Raw genomic sequence first — 26439 nt, forward strand, 5'->3', positions numbered from 1 at the left:
GAAGTTTTGGGTTTAAATAAGGCTCCAACCAAATCACTGCCCGAGTTTTAAAGAAAATCCTAACCTGTGGCTGCCATCTTTTTCATGACTCCGAAAAATTTCCGAATAGCTTCGACGCAGCGACCTGAGACCTTTGCGAACGTTTTTGTAGTTACGTTTGCAAATTTGTTGCAGGGCGTCCGGGGGGTCGTAAACATCAAAATGGGAGCGCTGGACGCCAGGGCACTGTAGGAGAAAAAATTGAACGCTCAGTATTGGAATTGGACAGCATTCACAGGCTTGGCAATCTTGGCCCAAGAATATTATTAATAAATGTATGCCGATCTTACGCTTTTTTGCAAGAATAAAAGTAGGATCGAAATACATTTCGAGAGCACTACATACCTACAATCTCTGAAGCAAATCTGTATTTATATTTTACCTTATATTCTTATTGCTGCTGCCGCTGAGCTACGCCGCTTTACTTACACACATTGAAAGTATGATTTTTCAGCATCCCACTAAAAGTATGTTTTTTTTTTTCTAGAAGGGCGAAGTAAGATCAATTTAATTCACTGCTTTTTGCCACCGGCAGGAGCTAAAACGAATGCGTGTCGCTGGTTTTCATCTCACTGGTGGTTTCTTTGCCCAGATAGCTTGACGAGTTATAAGCACCTCAATCAGCAGCACCGCTAAAGGAGTATTACCACGAAGAAGAAATCTCGGGGATTTCTCCTCCCCACGCGCGCATCACGAGATGAAAACGCGAGGCTTTTGCGCATCGCAAAGCCTGACGTGTTCATCGTGGGATGCGCGTGCCGGGGAGAAATCTCCGGGATTTTTCCCCTCGCATGAATACCCCTTAAACGAACTCTAAAACACCCACAACTGGTTGTTTTACAGCAGTAGCTGTTAATGCCCCTCCCTGGCAAAAGAAAAAGAAAGTTTATGTAGAAACGCAAAACACCGTTCTATGCCAGAGGCACGTTCCTCACACACACCAACACCTCTGTGGCAAGGCACCCCCCCCCCCCTCCCCCCCCCCCCCCCCGCCTTTTTTCCCACTGTTCATTCCCGCTGTTCCGAAAAACCCACTTGATCACGGAGAGAGCACTTTCCGCCTCCCCGTCGTTCCCGCTACATCAACGTACCCTCCAGCGACGCCTCTCCCTTCACCCCCCTCCCCCTTCCCTCTACACTTGCGGCAGCCGCCGTTACAAAATACCAGTGTTGTAGGCGCTAGCAAAAAAAGTAACAAAATACGTTACTCGTTACTTGCAGATAAAGGTAACGCGTTACCGATCTAGGCTACCTGAAAATTAAAGAAACTCGTTACCGTTACCGATAAAAAGTAACGCACATTACTTTCGCGTCACTTTTTTAATTATCAATTAAGACGTTTTATTGTTTCGACGCTACAGGTATGTAAGCGACATATTTTGAGAAACATTATGTTCATTCATGCAGAAACTGAACATACTACTTTATCTTCTTTGCAATGTCACCAAAATACTCATAAGAAATAACTAAAAAAAAACGTTAAAAAAGGTCTAGAAAAATTTTATAGCATTTGCACCTAAACACACGAAGAAAATGGAAGTCATTTTTTTCAAGTCTTGCGAAAAAGGAGTAACGAATAAAGTAACAACGCTACACGTTACTTTAAATACGTGACGTAAGTACGTTACCCGTTATTGTTTTGGAAATATGACGAGTGCGGTGCTATGTTACCGAGGAAAGTAACGCGTTACAGGTAACGCCGTTACTTGTAGCACTTACCGCCAACACTGCAAAATACCCACGTGGTAGCGCTGTGCCGACACGCTCCCTCGCCTCCCGACTACCGCCGCCCAGGTTCCGTTCTCAAAACCTATTATACAAACATTGTACTTCACACTGGCTGAATGCAAATCTCGTTCAACATGCATTTCCACAATGCAGCAGCTACCGCTCTCAATCGCAGCCCTTTTTATGCGGACGTCTGCAATTTTTTTCAGCAAATCACGTTAATTAGTTATTCGTATTTAAAAAAAATGCTTTTATTCCTTGTCTTTTGCGCAAAGAATGAGCGGTGCACCTCAGTTATCGTTAGAGTGAGTATTCCGATAAATTTACCGAGGAGAGCAAGTATGGGATAAAATACTGAAGGAATACCTTGAGCCCGTAGCTTTAGGAACCAAATACGTCGAGCAACCAACGCATCAGGCGTCCATACATAAACAAAAAAACATAGACTAACTATCTTATTCCTGAGAAATTGCAGTTTTATGCCAAAATAATAAAAAAGCATTAAAGCACTAATAAAGTATTGTCGGGCTCTTTATTTCCATGCACCAATATTCAAGAAGGGGCAGTAGCTCGTTACCACTTTCGGTGGCTCCGAGGCGAGAGCGCCGGCCTACGGATCCCCAGGTGGAGGGTTCGAATCCCGACTGAGGCTTATTGCGGAGAAGGCGCCGTGTGACCGAGCTTTCTGTTGCACGTCAAAAGATCCCCAGGTGGTCGAAATTAATCCTCAGTTCTCCGCTGGGGCGTGCCAGATGCCCGTCGTAGGTTTGGCACGTAAAACCACCAAATTTGACTTTTTTCGTTACCACTTTAGTAGAACAAAATTATTCTCACTGGGTTCGATAACGATATTTGCTGTCATTTGTATTATTTGTGTCGCATATATAACCATTTTATTTACGCACGGCTGTACTTTTCTGGTTCGTTTACATTATTCAGCCTATCTCACCTGAGAAAAATACACAAATATATTCCTGAAAAATCACATTTCAAGGGTCTCAAGGTTGTAAACAATGTTAGCAGTCTCAGACTTGCATGCTGACAATAGTTTCGTCGAAAAGAGCTTTCTACGAACGAAGTGTGATCAAAAAGTTCCGACACAGACTTTTCAGGTTAAAAAGAAAGGACAGTAAAGTTATGCGGGCGCAGTAGCCGAAGGCAGAGACCTTTCTGCGTCATTATGCCAAAGGACATCGCTATGTGAACATTTGGAACTGCGCTACACGAGTTTGTTTGACGACATGCATGAGCATACTTCTAATCTCTATATAGACCGCAAACCAAAGCGAGAGTGAACATCAATCTTACGTCAAACTCTGCAAATCTAGAACAGATACCTCTGAAATGATTTAAAAGGCTTATGTCAAAAATCAGTGAAGTGTGCGAAGTTTTTTGATAGGCACTCGCACTTCAGGAACGGCAGAACATCGCTGGAAGACGAAGAGCGGTAAGGCGACCTTATCCGACCTCTCCTTGACTTCAGTGACGTTCTGCTATTCTTGAGGCGCGAGTGCCACTCAAAACACCTCGCACACCTTACTGCTTTTTGACATAAGCCTTCTAATTCATTTCAGAGGTATTTGTTTTAGATTTGCAGAGTTTGACGTAAAATTGATATTCGCTCTCGCTTTGATTTGCGGTCTATGGAAATATCGTCATTATGTTCGTGCATTTTGTCAAACAATCTCGTGTAGCGCAGTTCTAAATGTTCACAGAGCGACCCCCTTAGGCATAATGATGCAGGAAGGTCCCTGCCTTCGATTGCTGAGCGCGCATCACTGAGTTGCCCTCTCTTTTTACGCTAAAAATCAGTCTTGAAATTTATTGATCCCACTAATATATGTCTGTTACCGTTTTCCGTTAAACTCGATTTGTGGTGCTATTGTGAGTAAGAAGTCATACTTACGCTTCAGTCACGTGAGGGTACTTCATACGGAACCACGCTGCAAGCATACCGCCGTAGGATCCCCCAAACGAAACTACTTTGCTCTTTGCCGCCCCTGGTACGTTTGCCTTGATATGCATCAGCAAATCAGCATAATCTGCCAAGGCTTGTTCTGCTGTCAAGTATCCGTGATATCTCGGGCCCTGTGGGGTATCGTGCTCTGCAGTGATTCATTGCATAATGTGTTACCAGTTTCTGTTTAGTGCTAGGTTAGCTTAGTTTAGCTTAGATCAATCAGGTCAGATGTCAGGTTGCATTGGCTTAGCATGGCCAGAAATTTGTGACAAGCTGTTCTAGTTCACTTATTTACCGACACGTGGCGTATTCACCTTTAACTTTTACGTCGTGTGCAAATTCCCGCCAAACCGAAATGCGTTCCGCGTGCAACGAATAAAATTGTGAAAAATAGAAAATAGAGCTACGTTATCAGAGCTTCTCAAACAGTACTACAGAAAGGGGGAAGATCAATTGATGGACAGCACAAAGAACACGCAGAGAGCGTGCTGACGCGGCAGTAAAACCCGCGCCAGTGTTGGTGGTTAATTCGACGAGACGGGTTGTTTGTGTGTGTCAGTGTGTGCGTGCGTCCGTGCGTGCGCGTGTGCGTGTGAACGCGCGCGCGTGTGTGTGTGCGTGAGGTGGGGGAGAGTGTAAAAGCAGCCTGTGAGCGCATTTTGAGGCAAACAAACGCAAGACGGGCGCAAAGAGCGGACGAGCACGCCGTATCAGCGCCTCCCGGTTGCAAGAAGTCGATAACACTATTATTCCGCGTTTTCATATCTAGCGATATGGAAGCAAAAAAGTCAGATCTGCGGAAGAATTCCGAACAAGTATTCGAAAAAAGTGGAAGCCGTTTACAAATCCCTGTAACGCCGAATTGGAGCGCAGCTCTTGAGGAGGAGGAGTGAAGGGTACTGAGGGGAGGGTAGACCCCTCCTCCTCCCCTCATTCTTTAATATGCTCCGGGGGGGCGGTCACGTGACCTCGGGGGGGGGGGGGGGTGTCACGTGACTTCGGGGAGGGGGGTCACGTGACCTGGGGGTCACGTGGGGGTCACCTTGGGGTCACGTGACCTTGAGATGACCTTGGGAGGGGTCACGTGACCCTGGGGGTCACGTGACCTTGGGGGTCACGTGACCTTGGGGAGGAGACCACGTGACCTCGGGGATCACGTGACCTCAGAGGGGTCACGTGACTTGGGGGTCACGTGACCTTCAAAGGGTCACGTGGGGTCGGGGTCACGTGACCTTGAGATGACCTTGGGAGGGGTCACGTGACCTCGAGGGGTCACGTGACCTTGGGAGTCACGTGGGGTCACGTGACCTTGAGATGACCTTGGGAGGGGTCACGTGACCTGGAGGGGTCACGTGACCTTGGGGGTCACGTGACCTTGGGATGACCTTGGTTACACCGACGGCGACGGCGACGGCGACGGCGACGGCGACGCCGCTCAAGCCGGGAACGGGCCCCTAAGAGCTGCGCTCTAAAACTACCCGACAATACATATGCGATATTTTTGGAAAGTTGTTTGCAGATTGGCGAGTGTGTCGAGTAAACTACAACAAAAAGGATCCATATTTTGTGTTGCCTAATTAAGGCTTTCATGAACTCCACAACCATCGTATCGCTACACTGCCTCCGCTGAAGTCATCAGGAGCGAAATATTCTCTTTGGTATGACCACTCGCTGTGCTGATGTCTGGCTTCCTTTTTTCTTGGGATTTTTCTTGAAATTGGTAAAACTGAAAAACTCCGAACTGAAATTTTTTAATTAAATGAAACCCCAGGTTAACTGGAAAAATTGCTTTATTTCTGTTGACCCCGAAAACAAACCGCCCTTTTCTGCGAGGCTGCTTCCTTCTGCTGCAATTATTGTTTCTGCATGGGCCACATAGTGATAACTGGCGCGAAGAGCATTGTGTGTTGTAAAAACGCGATAGATGTGCAATAGCTTTTACGACGTAAGCCCTGATAAACCCTGATTTCTGGTCGACACCAGAAATAGATACCGAAAACAGAGAACTTTGAAAAATGAACACCCAAAGACACCCTTAAATTTAAAAAAGAACACACAAAAATACGGAACCCTACCTATAAGTTATAACGAAATCTAAAAGCTACACCAACATATACGAAATCCAGCTTATAATTAGGATTCTGCGTTTTCGGAGTTTATTTCTGCTTAAAATCGCGGAGTGTTGTTTAGTGCTTATTTTTTACCATAAATTCGGAGTTCTTTGGAGCTTTCTTTCATCGTACAGAGTTTTTCGGCTTTTTCGGTGAAGTAAACGAAAGGTTGAAAACAGCAGTTTGTGAATTTAGTAAAAGTATCCTTTTCAATGAGAAACGTGTTCGACGATTCCCCTTTTTTAAGATAGAAGCTAAACGGAAGTTCTTTGTGATCATACAAACAAAAGTTGATACTGCGAGGGCCTGAAAAAGGCCTGCAGTTTTTCAAATAAATAAATAAATATTAGATATAGAGAAGTAGAGCAAAACTTGTTCGAAGATCCCTGGAAAATATTAAGACCAGTAGGATTCATAGCAGTTGGCGGTCCTGAAAAATCTGAGTTTTTTGGGTGAATATAAATATTAAAATATTTTACCGGAAGTATTTTTTTGATTTTATCGAATTTGTCCGAAAACACAGAAGCATACTTATAGTACTCACGTTCGCCCCAGAAACCGGAATACGCCTAATATATTTAGAAGCCTTTATTAAGTAAATGGAGGAAGGATCTCCACGGTGACGATAAAAATAAAAAGCCGGTTTAATTATGCGAACTGTGTTAAAATAGAAGGAAATAATGAATTATTTATTTTGGAGGTATCGTTGAACTGTACCCGACCGTCATCTCGATCCTTTCAGTGCGAGCGCTCTCTCCTTCCTCTTTCTTAGTTTCTTCCGTGTCTATTTAGTCTCCGGGAGCTTGCACCTTCTTTTTCTTAGTCTACAATACTTAATGATATCACCAAACGTACAGAATTACGCATTCAGAACCCGTCTAAAACTGTACCGCGCTATTCATATAGTCTCATTCTCGATTTACTAGCGTGTCAGATCTTAGGCAATGTAAGTTCATTCATCTTCTCCAGATTCGTCGACTAATCTCGCTCTTTTGCTTACTTCATCGGTTCCTTCAAAACTTCGGTCAGTCCAGTTCACCTCTTTTGGAACCACTGCCAAGCGGGGCAATGCCAGCTCCAACGGCAAGGCTAAGTCCGTCCTGATATTTTTTATAGCGTTGCTCACCCCCCCCCCCCCCTCTCTCTGTCTGTCTCTCTCTCTCTCTGCCTCTCTTTCTTTCTATTTTATTAAGAACCACCGGATTCTTTTCGTAAAAAGCAGCGAAAGCTTCCAGCGAATATTTCGTTCAGCATCCATCCTTTTAAAACCTCAGCACTTCCTCGTGCCATCCAGAACTCAAACGATCTTTCCGACAATAATTGACACCATATCAGATCGCAAAAAGTTGCGCGGTGCACTGGTTAACAGTTTCTTTCCACCAGGCTGGCACTCAACAAACTGACTTTTTTCTTCTGTTGTTGAGCTATTGTAACATTTACGTTGTGTTCTTGCTCCCAAGGGCTTACTTATCAAAGCACGTTTATTCCGATTATCACAAAACGTTCGTCTGCCGTCGAAGGAATATTCTAAACTGTATCTTTGTTTTTTGTGTGTCACTATTGGGCTTATTCACATGTCATCACTTTTTACATTAGTGCTACATACCTCTTCCGCGGCAGACGTTTTCAGTGCTCAAGAATAAATAAAGTTGTGGCTACGCTTTCCGTGAGAAAGTCAGGGAATGCATGAAATACATTTGTTTATTGTTCATTTTTGTTTATTTATTACCTACAGTTCGCCCTTGGGGCATTATTAGTTTTGTTTATTTATTACCTACAGTTCGCGTTGGGGTATTAATATTTAAATGGCGGGGAGAAGTTCGCACAAATATGTGGCCGAGGACTCGAGATTGCCTTTTCGAGTAACCAGACACTTCGTTTGTTTTGACGTTCGCTCGCTATGTAATACCTCACCTCAGCTTTCAGGCCCACGTGACAAACTCCCACAATTCAGCTCAAAACGGCGTTATGACCATATCAGGAGTTCTTAGTACTTATCAGAAATTTGCACACGCCACCACGTTTTTGGAGCATGACATAAGAGCAGTAGTGAGGACTGCTGTACCGAGATTGTGAAGATTATTCACATTTCAAGAAACAGGCTGCTGCGAATGTGCGTTGTATATAATCAAAAACACGTACGTGTGGAAAAATAGAAATGTTGTTCGGTCAACAACATGAATGATATTGCCTTTTTCACTTCCGCATAATTCCAGCGTAACTTTCTGATACTCCTATCAGAAAAGTAGTTCCAAAAGTGCAATGCAACGCCGTTCTTATTCTAATGCGTGAGTACTACTCCGCTGACACAGCGGCCACCGAGCGAAATTGGTTCCTGCTAGTAAGAAGAGGAAATCGGAGGATTTAGGAACGACTTTATAACTCCACAGTAAATTCAGCTGAAACGAGCGGAACTCCCGAATCTTTGATTTTGTCCAAACGCCGAGGTCTAGTATAAAAACTAATTCGAGTAAATATGCGATATATTCCTGAAGTATGAAATTCTTTGGTCCTATTCCGTTAATTGCTTTAAACAGACACAGTCGTTTAAATTTGATCATATAGCATGACCTCACTACAATGATTAGAGCCCGTGTTCCTCAAGGCCTTCAAATACTCTAACAAAAACGTCGTGAACTTATGTTAATGTCTGCCCTCACACATCATAATGTTAAAAAACCTTTCTCAGTTTTCACGTCGGTCGGTCTGTCGAGGGGGTGGTGGTTGCAACCACATAAGATATCGCACCTTCGCTGGTCGCACGGACACGTGATCATGATCATAAGGGATCACCTGTCCATCGTCACTGAGGTCACGTGACCATAGTCCGTGGGGTCCCGTACACCGCGTGACCACATAAGAAATAGCGCACCTTTGATGGCCACGCATGGTCGCGTGACTGAGTCGGAAGCAACCTGACAATACTGATGATAGCGCACTTTTGCTGGCCACATGTTCATGCGTAAGCGTCGTTTGCTTGTGGGTGGGGGTCACGTGACCATGGCCCATCGGTTTTCGTCCACCACGTAGCCACACTAGAAATAACGAACCTGCTGGTCGCACGGTCAAGTGCCAATGATCCGTGGGGTCACGCGTGACCGTCGACCACTACGTGATCCCCCCGCAGTACCCTTCCGGAGCATCTTCAGAATTCCAAAAAAGCACTCACGGAAGAAGCCATATAAAGGACCTCACGGAAGTCGACAAAGATTCATGGAGGTTCCATAACAGTTCCAGACCCCTTTAACGAAGAAGCGTTTACGCCATAAAAGACGGTGCAAAATGCTGCGAGTTCCATGAGAATCTCCTACACGATTTGGTTTATAATTTCTTATTTATAGCTATATCTAATTTTTCTCTTCAATGAACCGCAGCAAACGTTACGATTCATCCCAGCCAACCGAGCCCGGTGAGCGTGTCACATGACTTTACATTTTTCGCACTGCTGCGCAATACCGTCTGATCACGTGGCGCTCTCTCTGTGTTGGTTTGGTTCCGAGGTTCGTGAAGTACCTTTCTGTTCATTCGTGACTGAGACAGAGTAATACCCGTTTCTTTCTCAATGCTCTTTATTCCAGGGCTAACATAATTTTCTACAGCAGTACGCTTCCGGCCACCGTTTTATTGAACAAAGACTGAGTGTCTGGCTACTTCGTTAGGAAAGGGGAGATCAAAGTTAGTGTTAAAGAAAAAACATAGCTTAGCTTATCACTTCGCGTCCGCATACACGATGCACGCACGCGCGCACGTTGCGCTTTTAGAATTGCTTTGAAGGCTCGTTGGGCGTTGTCGTGTTGTCCATGGGCCAAGCAGTTTGGCGAGTCTGAAAGGTTTCAGTGTTCATCCGCTCAGATGTTGTTTCTATGATATCTCCTCGAACCTTGGTCTCTCTATACTCAAGTGGTAGACGACGCGAAATATATAATTTTCATCCCTCTACTACATGCTGGTATCATACTTGAAAATAACTCTATTTTGAAAAAAAAAAAAAAAACGCTTCAAAGTGGACCTGGTTTTTCAGTACTGACGGTTTCGCCCTACTTCTCAAATTTGAGCACACGCGCCTTCACAGGGAACTTTTGGAGCACGGCTCATGCACCCATTCTGATCGCAATATATAATTTTCATCCCTCTACTACATGCTAGTGCCATGACAAATACTTGGAAATAAATCTGTCTTGAGAAAAACCACTCCGAAGTGGACCTGGTTTTTCCGTTTCGACGGTTTCGTCCCATTTTTAAAGTTTGAGCACCCGCGCCTTCACAGGGAACTTTTGGAGCACGGCTCATGCACCGATTCTGGGCGAAATATATAATTTTCATCCCTCTACTACATGCTAGTGCCATGGCAAATACTTGGAAATAAATCTGTCTTGAGAAAAACCGCTCCGAAGTGGACCTGGTTTTTTTGTTTCGACGGTTTCGTCCCATTTTTAAAGTTTGAGCACCCGCGCCTTCACAGGGAACTTTTGGAGCACGGCTCATGCACCCATTCTGGGCGAAATATATAATTTTCATCCTTCTACTACATGCTAGTGCGATGGCAAATACTTGGAAATAAATCTGTCTTGAGAAAAACCGCTCCGAAGTGGACCTGGTTTTTCCATTTCGACAGTTTCGTCCCATTTTTAAAGTTTGAGCACCCGCGCCTTCACATGGAACTTTTGGAGCACGGCTCATGCACCCATTCTGGGCGAAATATATAATTTTCATCCCTCTACTACATGCTAGTGCCATGGCAAATACTTGGAAATAAATCTGTCTTGAGAAAAACCGCTCCGAAGTGGACCTGGTTTTTCCATTTCGACAGTTTCGTCCCATTCTTAAAGTTTGAGCACCCGCGCCTTCACATGGAACTTTTGGAGCACGGCTCATGCACCCATTCTGGGCGAAATATATAATTTTCATCCTTCTACTACATGCTAGTGCGATGGCAAATACTTGGAAATAAATCTGTCTTGAGAAAAACCGCTCCGAAGTGGACCTGGTTTTTTTGTTTCGACGGTTTCGTCCCATTTTTAAAGTTTGAGCACCCGCGCCTTCACAGGGAACTTTTGGAGCACGGCTCATGCACCCATTCTGGGTGAAATATATAATTTTCATTCCTCTACTACATGCTAGTGCGATGGCAAATACTTGGAAATAAATCTGTCTTGAGAAAAACCGCTCCGAAGTGGACTTGGTTTTTCCATTTCGACAGTTTCGTCCCATTTTTAAAGTTTGAGCACCCGCGCCTTCACATGGAACTTTTGGAGCACGGCTCATGCACCCATTCTGGGCGAAATATATAATTTTCATCCCTCTACTACATGCTAGTGCCATGGCAAATACTTGGAAATAAATCTGTCTTGAGAAAAACCGCTCCGAAGTGGACCTGGTTTTTCCATTTCGACAGTTTCGTCCCATTTTTAAAGTTTGAGCACCCGCGCCTTCACAGGGAACTTTTGGAGCACGGCTCATGCACCCATTCTGGGCGAAATATATAATTTTCATCCTCCTACTACATGCTAGTGCCATGGCAAATACTTGGAAATAAATCTGTCTTGAGAAAAACCGCTCCGAAGTGGACTTGGTTTTTCCGTTTCGACGGTTTCGTCCCATTTTTAAAGTTTGAGCACCCGCGCCTTCACAGGGAACTTTTGGAGCACGGCTCATGCACCCATTTTAGGCGAAATATATCATTTTCATCCCTCTACTACATGCTGGTGCCATGGCAAATACTTGGAAATAAATCTGTCTTGAGAAAAACCGCTTCAAACTAGACCTGGTTTTTCCGTTTTGACGGCTTCGTCCAACTTTTCAAATTTGGGCCTCCGCTCATCCACAAGGAACTTGTTTAGAACATTCGGGTCTTTAACTGGGAAAAATGATGAAATTTAAGTCCATCAAATCAATCATGGTACAACTGCATATCCTTGAAAATAAACCTCCTCGATGGGAAAGGCGTTCGAGCGAGGACGTTACGTAGTTTTCATTTTCCAATGTTCTCCTCGCTGGATCGACCGACATGTTTTTTACTTAATATTTTGAATTTATGTGCTTGACGTGTCATGAAGAGACCATCAAGTACAGTCAGCTTCCTTGCCAAATAATCACTCAATATTCCCACTTTATTCGCCCTGAATGTAGCTTCGCCGAGGTCAATAATTTTTTAATGATTAATAACAATATTTCTATACCTTTCTTAGCCATGATAAAATTTCTAAATGAAAAAACAAATAGTTGCTTTCTTTGTTTGGTAGTTTAGTGATCCCTGCAGCAGAATGTAGGAAACGATTCTGAACAGCTGGCTGGTCGATTATGCGCCTGGTTCGACAAACTGGTCTCAGGAACCCGAGCAAATAAGTTTGAGAGAAGACAGAGCGTACACTACGCTTCCTGGATGTTTTTGCCTTGTCGCAGTTATATGGCAAATCTCGTATCTTTCTGTATTTTTAAATTAGGGAGGTTCGAAAATCACTTTGCGTGGCACGTTTGGGAGAGGTGCCCCAGAAGGATGTTTTTTCTACGCATTACAAAATATTATACAAATCACGAAACTTTGTCATATGATTGGGGGAGGGTTGTATTTATAATATAAAATTAAAATTTATTTCACTCACCTAATAATATATTTTAAAAACCGATCAAACCTGATACCACCCATAGTGGCTATGCATCAAATAATTTACTCGAATGAGGAACCTGCAGTTTATGCGCTGTAATCTTGACTTTTTTGCGGAAGGATTGGATCGTGTCAGAGATTGGACGGGTAGCATGGCAAATCTGAAAAAATGTGATGTTGAGCAAATATTTCCGTATTTCTATATTTAATACATTGCTTCTATGGGAGCGTTGCCATAATCCGCCAAGAGATGGCGCTAGCATGCGATGGCACAGATTTCTGGGGATGGTTGGGTTAGGTCGGGTCGGGTCGGGTCGGGTCGGGTCGGGTCGGGTTGGGTCGGGTCGGGTCGGGTCGGGTCGGGTCGGGTCGGGTCGGGTCGGGTCGGGTCGGGTCGGAACGGGTCGGGTCGGGTCGGGTCGGGTCGGGTCTGGTTGCGTTGTGTCGGGCAGGGTCGGGTCGGAACGGGACGGGTTGGGGCGGATCGGATCAACAGGACAGGTCGGGTCATTTATGACGGACTGAGCTAGAATTGCTGATCACTGACGGGATCAGAAAGGCAGGGAGTCTCTTCTGGAAGCGCGGTGTCCACCATCCGCTCTGTGTCTTCCGTCGTGCTTTAGCTGTGTATGAATGCAAAAAACTCAGGAGACGCCAAGCATTTACTGAAAGTAGAAAGCTCCCGCTGGAGACGGGACGACTGATAGAACTCAATGCCGTTCGAATGTCATCATTATATATAAAAGTTTCTTAATATAATTTATATCAAACTTATCTATTTCGTTTTGTAACTGTATTTAAAAGTTACCTGATAGGATCGTTCTCCGTAGGGCATGGAATGTCCATAGTAGCGGTGCTCCGCAAAAATGACCAGGGCTTTGAATTCCGCTGCCCATTCCCATATCAGACCCTAGATAGAATATGAAAACTCGATTATGTTGCATATACGGGAAAGTTCTTCACCGGAATAAGCGCAAAATATAGACGCATTGCAGCAGCTGTGCATGGGCGCCGCCATTAGCGACCTTCAGTTTTAAAGCGAAAGATTTGTGAGCGACACTTTGCAGAGATTTTGTCCTCATTAGGTTGTCGTCACCGCGCGCGTAAAGATGGAAAAAAAAACCTTTTTTCTTTTCCCTCTTGCCGCGGGGAAATAGAAATCGGGACTTCTCGTTGGCCGTGCCGCCCGAAGAGAGCAAAGAGGGCAGCACTGTCGTCACGCCCAGTATTGCGCGATGAAGGGAGGATCCTCGTATCGTCTGCTTGAAATACTTGTTTTCAAACATTCCTCGCGTTATGCGAAATCCCACTTTGGCAGTACCCATTTACTGCACGTAAGGTTGGATGGTCTTAGAAACTTCCACCGCGCTTACCCACTTCCTTCACGGATTACCGAGCACTCGTGACAGTCTTCAGTGGCATCCACGATGCCAACCACGACGGCAACGAGAATTCACCACGTCGCACCTCCGTCCTCACATACGTGACACCTCCACTCCACCCGCATTGAACGCCCATGCAACAGCTATCGCTTTCGTTTCTTCCTATATTCTGGAAAAAATAAACGACTTTTTTTTTTTTTTTTTATAAAGCTCATTTCATCCTTAGCACAGCAGGACACGCTATTGCCAATTTAGCTTCTACTCTGCCCTTCTCCCCAGCACAGGCCTCTGTAGAGACTCGTCAACGCCCGCTTTAGTGGCTCGGCATCTCGGTAAGACAAGAGAAGGTCAGAAATGGCGGCTGTAATAAGGCCCGTGTGCAATGCGTGCATACCATTTCAACGTCATGTTGCCTACCTTTATTTCTAAGCTAAGAAATGTTTCAGTCGCTATGACGTTTAAACAGAGGCGCATCAAAGCCTATGACCGCTATTTATATGAATATAGCCAAAGCGTTTCCCCGCTCTTTACGTGTTGCTGCGTTTGTCACTAGGTCTGACAAAAACGTCCCTTACTAGTTTACACAAGAACTGCGTTTTAAAAGACGGATATCACAATATTAAACAAATCGGGACAGGATATAGTCAGGCAAATATGAACGCTATAATAGAAGAAATCAATATGAAACCGGTTGTACGTTCGCAAAGGATAACAATGTTTTAAAATATTATGTTATTACTTATTATCTGTGAAGTCTCACTGTGTCAGATTGTGTTATTTTGTGAACGAATGGAAGAAAACAATCGGTCATTTTATTTCTTCTGGACTCCTTGTATTTTCTAAACTGGCTATATTCGCCTCGAGATCGAACAGAGTCGCCACCGTGCGGCCGATGTTGGAAACACTGCTAGTGTGGATTCCGCCGCACGTCGTCTGTTCTCGGCGCATGTTGAAACATGAATTCTCACGACGATGAAGGCTTGTTTTCGGGTAAGCTGCTCTATTTACGTTGTGAATGCTTGTTTCATTGAAAAGATTTATCGTTCCACAAGAGTGGAAATATGCGAAGGCTAAGAATGCCAAGCCGGATGCTTATATAATGATGCGACTGTGGTTGTTGTCGTGATGCGGTTATTTCTTTCAGTTTTAGTGCCATTGCTTACTATTGTGGAGTGCACTGCCGACGGAACGCGGTGCTTTGTCGAAGGCGAACTTGTGAATTCCGCGCACATTATTGAGTGCAGCGCTGTGGCTCCAACGACCACGTCGACGAGCGTACACGTGCGGACTTACCTACTGCAGTCGTCGGTTCTCAGCAGGGAACCCCCACATTGTGGATCTCAAACTCATGAAGGGCGCCACAATTGATGAACTTTCTTGCACTCTCCCTGCCGAATAATATTGTTTGTAGCTCAAACGGCGGGATACGACTTTGAGAGAATCGCACAATTCTTCCTCCCGATCGTTTTAAACTCTGCTTACGAAAAACCCTTCATTTTTGCGATCCCAATTATTCGCAAATTAGGTATAGGAACCTATTCGCGGCCGCTAACTCTCGCGAATTCTAAAGACGAAGTCTGGCCTCAAAACAAAAAAGGTATTCGCGTGCCTTTATTTTTCGCTAATTTTGTAATTCTCGAAAATATGGGGTTTGCAATGGGCTTTGCAGTAGGCGGTGTAGTCACTTCGGAAAACGAATGGCTCGAGCTTCGTACGTGGCACCCACGTCCTTTTGTGAGCTGTTAACCTCAGATGTAATCATTCCGTTTTCATGTAGCGTGATTTGCCTTTAAACATTTTGTTTTTCAAGCGAAGTGGCACAAAACTTACGTCACATGGAGGGCAAGCTAAATTCATAGAATATAAACAAATAATTGATTAGGCTCGATAGTCCCTGTTGCCCCTTCGGTAGATTGACCAGTTTCCATCAGCGCTATTCACCGCGTACTGCCGACCGAACTTCAAGAAAATTTATCAGGTGCGTCCGATGCACACGCAGGCCCTGAGCGAGTCACTTCCGCTGCAGTCGATGCCTCCTTTAGTGTGGCATTCTGTAAGGCGACACGTGGGAATGACAATTGTACAAGGTCTCAAAGGTCAGATTCTACTAAAAAGTTTCCAACTTCCCCCACCACAGTCTCAGGTGTGGACGATCACACTGCCCAGCAGCAAGTGAGTATCAAAGCGCACGATTTACACGTACTATACTTTGGGCCACTCGTGACACTTATGTAAACAGTTTTATCTTTCCACTTACCTCGGTTGTCATGCATCGTTAGTTTGGAGTCTTCGGCGGTGAAATGTTTTGCAGCAAACCATCGCGTGAATCAGATCTCAACTTCGAGAGCCACTCTTTCCTCAGCGCGCCGGCCGCTGGATATCGGGGAAAACCGACCCCCACCTCGATGCAATAGGTATTGCACTGAGGCTTTGAACAGTATGGGACCATTTTCTGTTGAAATTGCTTTCACAATGATACTGTACGAAGCAATCAACGCGATATTTTGCAGGTTCTTCGCCGCGACCGCAGATAGCCTATGGAGCACCCATCTTCCTATCCACACATTGATGATGATGATGATAGCGCGACAGTAGCGCCACCTTTAGTTCGATCTCGAGGCGAATAGACTAGTGGCTGGTTTAATGGTTGTCACTGCTTGTCATCTCGCAGCAAACATAACAAAATGGCAGACAGATGACAATGCAAATTGGTGAACACATCACTGTTATTCTTTCAATCCTGATCTTCCAATTCATTTTTTTTACCCTAAATGTTTTTACTTATAGCATCTTCGATCAACTGGCACCGGAATCGCCCTGACACCAGGAGAGTGCACAGCGCTCCTCGGTCATGCAGCACTAAGTGGGTGCAACATCGAGGACACACTGCACCGCGCCGGTGACCGCCACCATACATCCCCTCGCGTTTTGTTCGTTTTTTCTTGCGTACATCCGCATGCGGTGACCGTCTGCTTTCAATTTCTCCTCGCTTTTTACTCGCGGACTTAGCGGTCCCACCCAGGTGAACATCTTGGACGTGAATGTCGATGGGGTCATGAAGTGGGTGACGATTCCACGGGTATAATCTTCCCATCATTGTTGGTTCAAAAAAGAGTACCACCATATAATAGCCACACCTCGGTGTCATCCAAACGCCTCACAACGCTTTCCACGAAGTTCATAACTTTTGGGCGCTCCTTGCCATCGCAGCAATCACAGGTAATATTGACGATACTAAGAAGCTCGTCAACCTCGCTGTCAGAAAAGCTGAGGAATTCATCACGTGCCGCTAGAGAGGCGTGTTCCTTTTCGCAAGATCGCCATCTCGATACGCTGCTCTTCTGCTCTTCGCCCCATCTCCTGGAATCCCGCTCCTGGCCGCAATCTCTGATGGGACCGCACCCCAGCGCACCGTCGATTCTCTTGGTGCGCGTTAAGGCAACGAAAAGCCGCACCGGGAGGGCACGGTCCGTTTATCGAGGACGTCTGGTGCACACCGGTGAGCATGATCGAAGGCGAGTGCGCACCGGTGCGAATGATCGAGGATGCTATTTGTTTATAATCAATAGTGACCACTATTACCCTCTTTTTTATTACAAGTTACCTCAGACATAGTGTATCAACAAGGTCTAGCTCTCAATCCATCTGTACTTCCTTTGTCATGAGATTCTATGAACTCATTTTTATGTATACGACTATTCTGTTGTTAAGTACTGTGGTATCTTCATTGATTAGATTCCTATATCGTTTGATTTTTTTAATATATATTTTACTGCTGAGAAATGTACAAGGATTGTGGAGCCTCGTCAGTTAAAACTTGTCCACCTTTTGCCCTCTCTCCACCGGTGACTGCAAGAGTCAAATTAAAATCATTATTTTCTTTCTTTTTCTTGTGCTTGTGTAAGACAGCGGAATTTGAAGCATCGTTTTGTGCACCCAATGGATCGAAAACCTTCTGTCCAATTTGAGCAGAGGCTTGCATAAAAGTCAGAAATACTAATATGCCCATCCTTTATTTCATTTAGGTTACACTAGAAAAACGCATAATTGTCTCGGCACAGGAAGTTCATCCGCACGACTCACCGGTCTTGCCTCGCTTTCTATGTCCCCTTCAGCGCCGACCAGAAAGAAAATAGGACCTACATTAGGGTTCCAAAACTGGTCAGAGAAGAGATACCGCATCTCGAAGGTGTCATTGTTGGCGTACCCGAAATGATCCACCTAAAAGCGTTAGGACATTTTTTTTATTATTATTTTAATTACAAACTTTTTGTTGTTGTTTTTTTTGCAGAAATAAATTTTGTGCTTTGAACGTTCATTAGACCGAACCATATGCCAAAGTTTCAGCACCACCTGTTATCTTATTCAAATGGTTTGTGATTTGATAAAATTTTCAATGGGAAAATGGCGACCGACAGAGCTTTCCAATGCATAAGTTCTACATAACGCCAATTACCGAAAACGCGCACAAAAAAAATGGGCCCCATTTTCTCATTAAAACTTTCAAAAAATCTCTAGTGACCTTTGAATAAAGTAACAATTAGTACTCAAACTTCAATATCTGGTTCGCACCGCTATAACATTACATTTCAAGCTCAGAACGAGCGTACGGCATATGCATAGTTTTTAATTGGAATAAAAAGAAACATACAAAACAACACTAAAATTTTGAGAAAGAACACGCTGTACATTCAAGCGGTCGGATTTTTGTTTGTTTGTTTGTTTATGGTTTTGTGGATCAGGTTTTACTAAGGCAGTGTTTTGTTCATCGCCAAGAACATTAGCTGACAATCGATACCCTACTTCCGCACTCAAGGAACTCTGAAGCGTGCCACTTTCACGCAAAGCACTGGGAAGATGCAATCGCTGCCGCTCTAAGAAGGCAGTTCGATGAATGACGAGGCCGAAAATATGGTTGGACCTAAAAAACAATACGCGCTGTGAGACGGTAAGACGTCGTGCTAAGTGCACCGGCGCAGACTATTTGCTTTCGTCTAAGCATATGCAGTGATGGAAGCGGTATTTGACCTTTTCTAGCGTAGGTTCTGTAGCAGACAAACTACGGGTTTCGAGCAGCCACTGACGCCTTTTTGGAGCAGATGCCAGCATATCTGACACGTCACCCGAAAATTTAGAAAAAAAAAATGATTGCATTGCTATATAATTATATGTATGATAATGATTGAGGGTTTCTCTTTGATACTCGTACGATATTAGTTATTACCTTTTCCAATAAAAAATGTATAGGGCGCAAAAGAGAAGCAGAGCCTTACTTTTAGAAAGAAGGCTCTGGTCAGAGTAGGTTCCATTTAAAATGGGCACTCAAAAACTGTTGAAAATTTAATCATAGGGCAACACTTCAGTTTGGGATAAAACCTCTCTCCCCTCCCATTTTTACACCCGTTTAGCCTGTAAATAGAATTTCTCTAAAATGACTGCCAAAACCAGCCTTCCAGTTTTAAAAACCTACCCAACTCAATACTCTATTATATACTTGTGCTTTAAAATTGACAGTGCGCTCTAGTGAACCCAAGTGAGGTCAAAGTTGGTTTCGATAAACAGTTGAGCGGAAACTACCTTGACTATCGCATTCAATTTTTAACGTGTTTTTTTTTTTTATTTTTTTTTCTTCTTCTATTGGAGAGTGACCTCAAATCAATACTAAAGAAGGTATACATGGTGTAACATTTCTGAGCGTAATTACCCAGCATATCGCTTTAACCCAGGCGCTCACCCATAATAGCCGTTGCTTCTCGCACTAAGGAGCAAAACGGTAAAGCACGATGCGCGCGCTGGTAAGAGACGGTAAAAGGCGGCACGGAGGCGTGCGGTGGACATGGTAATCAAGTGATTTCATCAGGAGTGCAAGACCCTGGTTTTGTCTTCGTAGATTTGCCGCCATCCTACTATTCTGCAATGTTTTCTAGCGACTTTTTGCTCCTGATATCGCCGACATCGCCTAGGTATTATATGTCTTTCACGGATACGCTGGATTACCTGGTCTGTTTTCTGTCGCTCAAACTATAAATCCCTTTTGTTGCCCTTTATCGCTGGCGATAATCTGAGCCCAATAACCTTTCCGAGTCTTGTAGCCAAATAATACATTTCCTAAGTCTGTTGAAGCTCTCAATGGTCATCGATATACCTCAAAACATGCCAACTTAGATCTTTTTTTTTTTTTTTGTAGAATATAAATATTCGATTTTACGTTACAAAATCATTCCATATATACTCACGCGCTGCTCTGACGTAACGGCGCTGCGGTGGCGCTGCTGTAGGCACGGCGCATGGCCAGAAGCTTTACTTCGCGCGGATGTGGTTTTCTGCGGAGCACAAGTTCGTCTGCTTCATTTGTTAGGGTTGTGATGACGTCAGAACGTCGACTTCTAATTGGCTCCGATTGGAAGGCTAGTGGGTAGGCTTCAAAGCAACCTGCCTTGAAGTCTACCAACCACCCTTCAATCGGAGCCAATCAGAGCTCGGCATTCTGACGTCACAACAACCCCTGCGGAACAATGAAGCAGACGAACTTGTCACCGCATGCCTCCGCCTGGTGTGGGTTAAATGTTGACGTGCTTCTAAACAAGGTGGTGGTCTAGAGGAATTCTTGGACCACGAATAAAGGGTTGCAACCCTGTTCTAATATGGACAATATGATCTCTCCCACAGCAGGTTTATACCTCTCATTCGTGACCTACCTATTTATACATATGTTGCGTTATCTTAAGAATTAAAAGCAGAAATTACAACAACAAAAAGTGCATTCAAACCTCGCTATGTCCTCTTACCTTGGTGGTAAAGTTGAGAGTGTCATAACAATATTTACGACAATCTCCCAGACCGAACATAAGTGACAAACCCAAGACTAAACACCAGCCTGCCTTCATGATACTCGTTGGGCTACAACCGACGAAAATGTCAGTCATGTGTACGATCGGCGACTTTTTGTACTGAAAGAACTGCACTGATGATAAACTATCGTCGGTGACAGGCCGAGAACGCAGGGCGAGGGAAAGGCAGACTGGGGAGGAAGAAGCAGGCGGAATGCTGGAGAGGGACGGCTGTTTTCTCCCCACCTTTCCAGCATTTCATTCGCTCCCTCCTCTCCAGCTTTCCTTTCTCTCACCCTGAGTTCTTCAGCTGCCACCGACTAAAGGCGATTTATTTGACTGGTGAGGTCGGCATGCCCATCAATACACATAAACGCTTAACGTAAGGACTGCGGAAGGAGATTTCACCTGCTGCGTCCAAAGCACAAAGATACGCTCGCTCACGCTAAATGGCACTTTGTTCGACGAACGGTCCAATGTTGCTGCCTTGCACGTTGATCGGCCTCGACCGTAGAGCCGCGACTTATTTGTGAAAAGCCGCTTCAGTGACAGAAAATCTTCGGTTGGTAAGTACAAAAGTCCGTTCGGGAGACCTCAATCTGTTTGAGGCTGATTAACGATTCATATGATATGCTGCGGTGGTATTCAGTATAGATCTTAGTTTCTCTCCGGAATACCCCAGACGTTTCGGATTTCCAATTTTACAATACACTTAAAGCACAACATTGTGCTTGGAACGAAGCGTGACTCTTCAATTGAAACCGTATCTTAGTTGAGATTAGTCGCTCATTAAAAACACTGTCCCTCTTATTTTAGAGAGGGCAACGATGCTTTCAGGGGGACAGCTCTTTTTAAGAGGGAAATGAAAAAATAAAATAGCAACATCTAGAGGGACACCAACATATCAAGAGAGACCAAGGAAACCGTTTCCTTGGTCGCTCTGAGTAGGAAAGACCGACAGAAATATTTATGCGTGTCCCTTTATATTAAAAGGGGACTTGTCCCTCTTAACTGGACCAATGTAGTTCCATCAAGGGGAGAGGCGCAAGCGCACTAATCCACGGCAAAGAATTCAGACGGTGATAAAGCTTCGCGCCAGTTCACGGAGAGCTGGAAACGGTCATGGCCGGAGAGTCGCAAGCGTCATGCTGCTCGTTTGACTTCCTTCGGGTGAGTAATCCTGTTATATTGACGGTACATCGCTCGTTGGAATAACGAGCCATCAATATTTTCACGCTGGCTGTGAAATGCAAAGCTTTGCTAGCAGGGTCAGAGTTTTCAGCTGACTGCAGTAATTGGCGGTCGCTTCCTGGATCTGCCCGTTCAGCTAGGACAAAGCGTCGATAATCGTTTGCCCTGCCGTGAGCCGCATGGCTGTCTTTCGTACAAAACACTTGTAGCGCTATTGTTTCGGGCTAGGGTGCCCAATATGTACGCCTCTGTCTTAGTCTTATATCACTCCATCTAAACCCAACCCCCCCCCCCCCCCCCAAAATAAAAAAAAACATATTCCTTCGCGCGTTTGCGTTGCGTCGCAATGAAGCGTCTACTCCAGTACGGTCAACACCTCCTAGAAGACAAGGCCGTAGCGCTCTTCTCGTGACGTCGCAAAGGAAGGCCATCGGGGGCGCGCGTCGAAGCGAAGTCAACGCGCGTGGATCGACCGTCGTAACGCGTTTTTAGTTACATACGCGCGTCATATTAGCTAAAATGAAAGCTGCACATAGCAACGGGTATAGGAAACATTTTATTACACGAGCAAAATAGTACACCGCTAAATAATCGGTACGAAATGGCACGAGGTATGCGTATAAGACGTCTACAGAAAAATGTGATTGTTTTAAGTCGAAAACATTGAGTCATGCAATTATTGTTGTAGGAATGCATATTTTATACAGAAATACTTAGACAAAATGGCGAGACACGCGGTGATTTGGAAACAGCAAAACAGAACAGTTAAAAATCAGGTAGACGTAGTCAACGCGGACAAGGCAAGACAACTGTTTCTCAGGATCATGTAAGCGACGTTATCGCGTGCAGTCACTGAATTCTTGCATCACGCCCCGGCCACATGGCAAAATTAATGTAATTTCGATCGAATGACATTACGGGGTCGACAAATCCGCTTGCGGCGCTCTTGTAATCACTCAAGAACGCGAGCTGATTAAATCCTATATGATTGAATGAAAATATATTAACTTTTCCGAGTGGCAGGGGTACTAAACGTACTACTTAGTCTACTAATTTACCTCTCCCTATGGGCTCGAGCTGTCTTAGAACAAAACATAACGTATTTTGTATATAATAATACTTTTACCTTAATAGTTAAGATTCTAGTATAAACGCGGTAAAGGCAATACAATAACCTTAGTGTAAATAAACACAGAACCACAAACAACGCACTTTCAATAATCACACAAACTTGTTTTTCACCTTCCAGTGAAAACTAGATTACCGCGCATATTTACAAATGTCGACGCAACTGCATACGAATAACGACCAAGAACAAAATTGCAATCTATCATGCGATTTAAAAAAAACGATTGCAGCATTTTACTTGCGTCCTACATGACCAAGAAAGCCCGTAAATAAGTTGTTTCTCACCTGTCAATCGTATCCATACGTCCCACAATATCCGTGACGAACACATTTGAACACTGACTCCAAGAAGCCCCTCTCTGTCGAGAGAGAGGTCTATCGATTAATCGACCAGAGCCTTCGTTGGCTAGTTGTCACGCGTCACTCAAACCGTAGCAGGACTTGTTTCACGAATCCACGTATCAAGCGAACACACAAAAAAAAAAAAAATTACCCGAGACTACGGTGATGACAGAAATACGACGGAAAACAAGTCTCAAAAGTACCACACACGAGAGCAGCGGTGACGAAAGGCTTAACGTTGTCGACCCATCTCTTGCTGGTGTGCGCTCCCTGCGACAATGACTGGATTTCTTTTCGGTTTCCTTCCCTTCTGAGATGTCTCAGCGTTCCTTTTCAGACAGTCAGCAGCTCACACACAACGTAAATTTACCAGAATCGGAGCCATGGCATCGGCAGCATCGCAGCCGGTCCTTTCGAAAAGTGTGGGGTGCTGCGGAACTGCACGTAGTCCCGCGGTTACGGGGATACTCATAAATATAAATTTGACACTCTCAACCTTGGTAGCGCGTTGTATATTACGTTTATAATATATATATAATAAATTGTACAAGACTGCGCCTTTAAAACGTATATTAATGTCGGATAAACGCGCATGAACGAACACCACCGCGCCGCTTGTCAAGGATCATTTTTTTCACGTCGATAGCGTATTCTCACGTAGTTGCGCCATGGACTTCCTTCCTGCGCAATTGTGACGTAACCTCTCAGAGCGCTATGCCCTTGTCTTCTAGGAGGTGTTGGTACGACGCGACCGTCTGCGGAAAAAGGGGAAGGGGGCAGCGGTGGCCTGGAAGTGCATGTTACTTTGTTTTCTTTTTTTTTTCCCCTGGTGTACTTTTTGTTTGTTATATTTTGGCGGTTGCGCCGGCAAAACGTCCAATCATCTTTTTTTTTTTTTTGACCACGATTATACTTTTGTTTTCGGAGATTTTATGCATGTTATTTATTTTCCTCTTTGTTTTCTGTGGCTGGTTGAATTAATTTTTTTCGTGTCGCACAGGCGCGAAAAATATATAAACGGAAGTTTGCTTTTCTTTTTTTTTTATACCCAGGTCTTTTAGGCCTAGGTTGACTATGGGCGTTAAATGACTGTTCAAATCTTGTTTTTAGAGCGAGGCAATGGCTACGAACGTTGACATGAGGGGAATCAGTCGGGGGTTCTGCAAGGATTGCTCGCGTAAAAAGTTCTACGGGACCCTCTGCACGGTGGAGCGCAACACCCGGAGTGGCGTGCTTACTGCGGCCACCCGACCACCGCCCGCAACGAACTCGGTGAGGATGGACTTTTTTGTATTCTGGTATATAGGTAGGCTCTATCTACTTTCTGTTAGTATATTCGTTGCTTCTGAAAAAAAAAATATGAATGGTTTGCACCGAAATGTCTACTAAAATAACTTTTGAGTTGATTATGTTGCTTTAAAGAAAAATATTATCAGATCTTTTTTGCAGCTTCAAGCCCCAACCGGAATCCATGTTTTCCGAAGCATATAGGTATTCTAATGTCCCGCTACTACGAAGTGAGTTCGCGTTTTGTCATGGTAATAAAAAACGATTCTCGTAAAATAAATTACTCAATTCTCCTGTAAAATATCAACAGTCGCAGAAGTTACGTTATAAGCTAATGTCACTTGCCATTTCATCGTATAAATTAGAGCGTAAAGTGTTCCGCATAGTACAAGAATGCAAAAATATTCCAAAAGCCGGGAATCATAATGATCAAAAAAACTGCTCCGACTTTACTCAACAAGATTAACAATTTAATCAAATTTGAATACGGGTCACTGTTTCGACTTTGAGAATGCGTCCACTCTGGCGCGCGAACAAAGGTGGGGTCCACGCAGGTTCGTGGAATCATGGTTCATCCGAAGTGACTCATCAGCTTGCAACTCGAACCGCGGCCCCCTCCCCGATGTGTACGCGGACTTGCTTAAATAGGACTGTTGAAGTTTTTTTCTCTCATTCCTGCTTGTAGGTTTCACTGACGATGTTTCCTGCATGGGAGACGAAACGTTTGATTAAATTGTTAATCTTGTTGAGTAAAGTCGGAGCAGTTTTTTTTTTATTAGTACAAGAATGTTGTTTACAAATCTACTGCTTGTTTGCCGAAGAAATTACAGCGGTTTTTTTTTTTTTTTTTTATGCAATATATAAATTATACATATCACCGAACGCTATCCCTACATAACGTAGCGCAAGCAGCCCTAACCAGAGGCCAAGATTTCACAACTAGCTGTTACCATACTGGCATATTCAAAGGCATGTGATCGTCTGAAACCTTCAATGGTAAACTGGGGCCCTTTCGTGGTACTTGACACCAAATAAGCATGGCCGGCTTCTTACTGTCACATTGTCCGCGGTAGTATACTTTAATTTTGGTTGACTAGAAGTTTGAGCGAAAATCGTTCCTAAGCACTTTGAAATTTATGACACTAAAAACGTATGTTTGTTTTTATATAATAAAATTTTCTAAATTAAAGTTCTAGAAAATTACCTTAAGCCCAGGTCAAGATCATATTAGTAAAATTGTTTTTCGTGCGAGGACTGGTTCAGTGAGATCACGCATCCTTGCTTTATTACCTGCAATATTCAGTAGTTACACATTTTGCATTGTCCATTCAGTCACTATAGATTGGGTTTTGAATCCTTGAACAGTTTGCATTTTATTTTCGCATTTGTTTCCTACCGCCTGCTTGAAAACAGGTGAAAGCGCTTCATTGCTTTCACTGTAATTCCCACTCTCTGTATCTAAACGAAAACACTATGATCTCTCATTCAGCCAAAGGCGGAAGCAAAGCTTCGGGTTCAAGACACAACGGTCACTATGCAGGAAAAACTGGAGGGGTAAAAGGGGCCTTCTGCGGAAACGACCCAAGAACATTCTTGAACATTGAAGACCACCTCCGGTTTCGACTGACCAGCAGTTCTCTCATCACCATGGCACGTGAAAAAGCGGATGCAAAAATAGAAATGTAATTTTGACGCTGCCACAATTTTTGAACAATTGCGGCCTGCAGGACGACCGTTCCCCTGGCGACAGAGTTCCAGGACCCAAGATTTTGTTCGGTTCGGAGAAACCGATCGTTTCTGGGAACCAGTCAGCGAAACACTCCCCCAGCACGACTCT

At 44.3% G+C, this 26439-nt stretch overlaps 1 protein-coding gene across 1 annotated transcript in view; it reads right to left on the bottom strand.

The window, feature by feature from the left end:
- The window catches only part of LOC115316029 (lysosomal Pro-X carboxypeptidase-like), a 60629-nt gene extending 39879 nt beyond the window's left edge, over positions 1-20750 (bottom strand). The window contains exons 1-6 of the mRNA XM_042289342.1: positions 20613-20750; positions 17908-18045; positions 16791-16793; positions 13251-13352; positions 3674-3855; positions 65-225 (exon numbers count right to left, since the gene is read on the bottom strand). Coding sequence (XP_042145276.1) covers positions 65-225; positions 3674-3855; positions 13251-13352; positions 16791-16793; positions 17908-18045; positions 20613-20750 — 724 coding nt within the window. The remainder of the gene's footprint in view (positions 1-64; positions 226-3673; positions 3856-13250; positions 13353-16790; positions 16794-17907; positions 18046-20612) is intronic.
- Positions 20751-26439: the final 5689 nt, after the last annotated feature.

Source organism: Ixodes scapularis, unplaced genomic scaffold, assembly GCF_016920785.2.
Source record: "Ixodes scapularis isolate PalLabHiFi unplaced genomic scaffold, ASM1692078v2 PGA_scaffold12__126_contigs__length_90152505, whole genome shotgun sequence".
NCBI lineage: Eukaryota > Metazoa > Arthropoda > Arachnida > Ixodida > Ixodidae > Ixodes > Ixodes scapularis.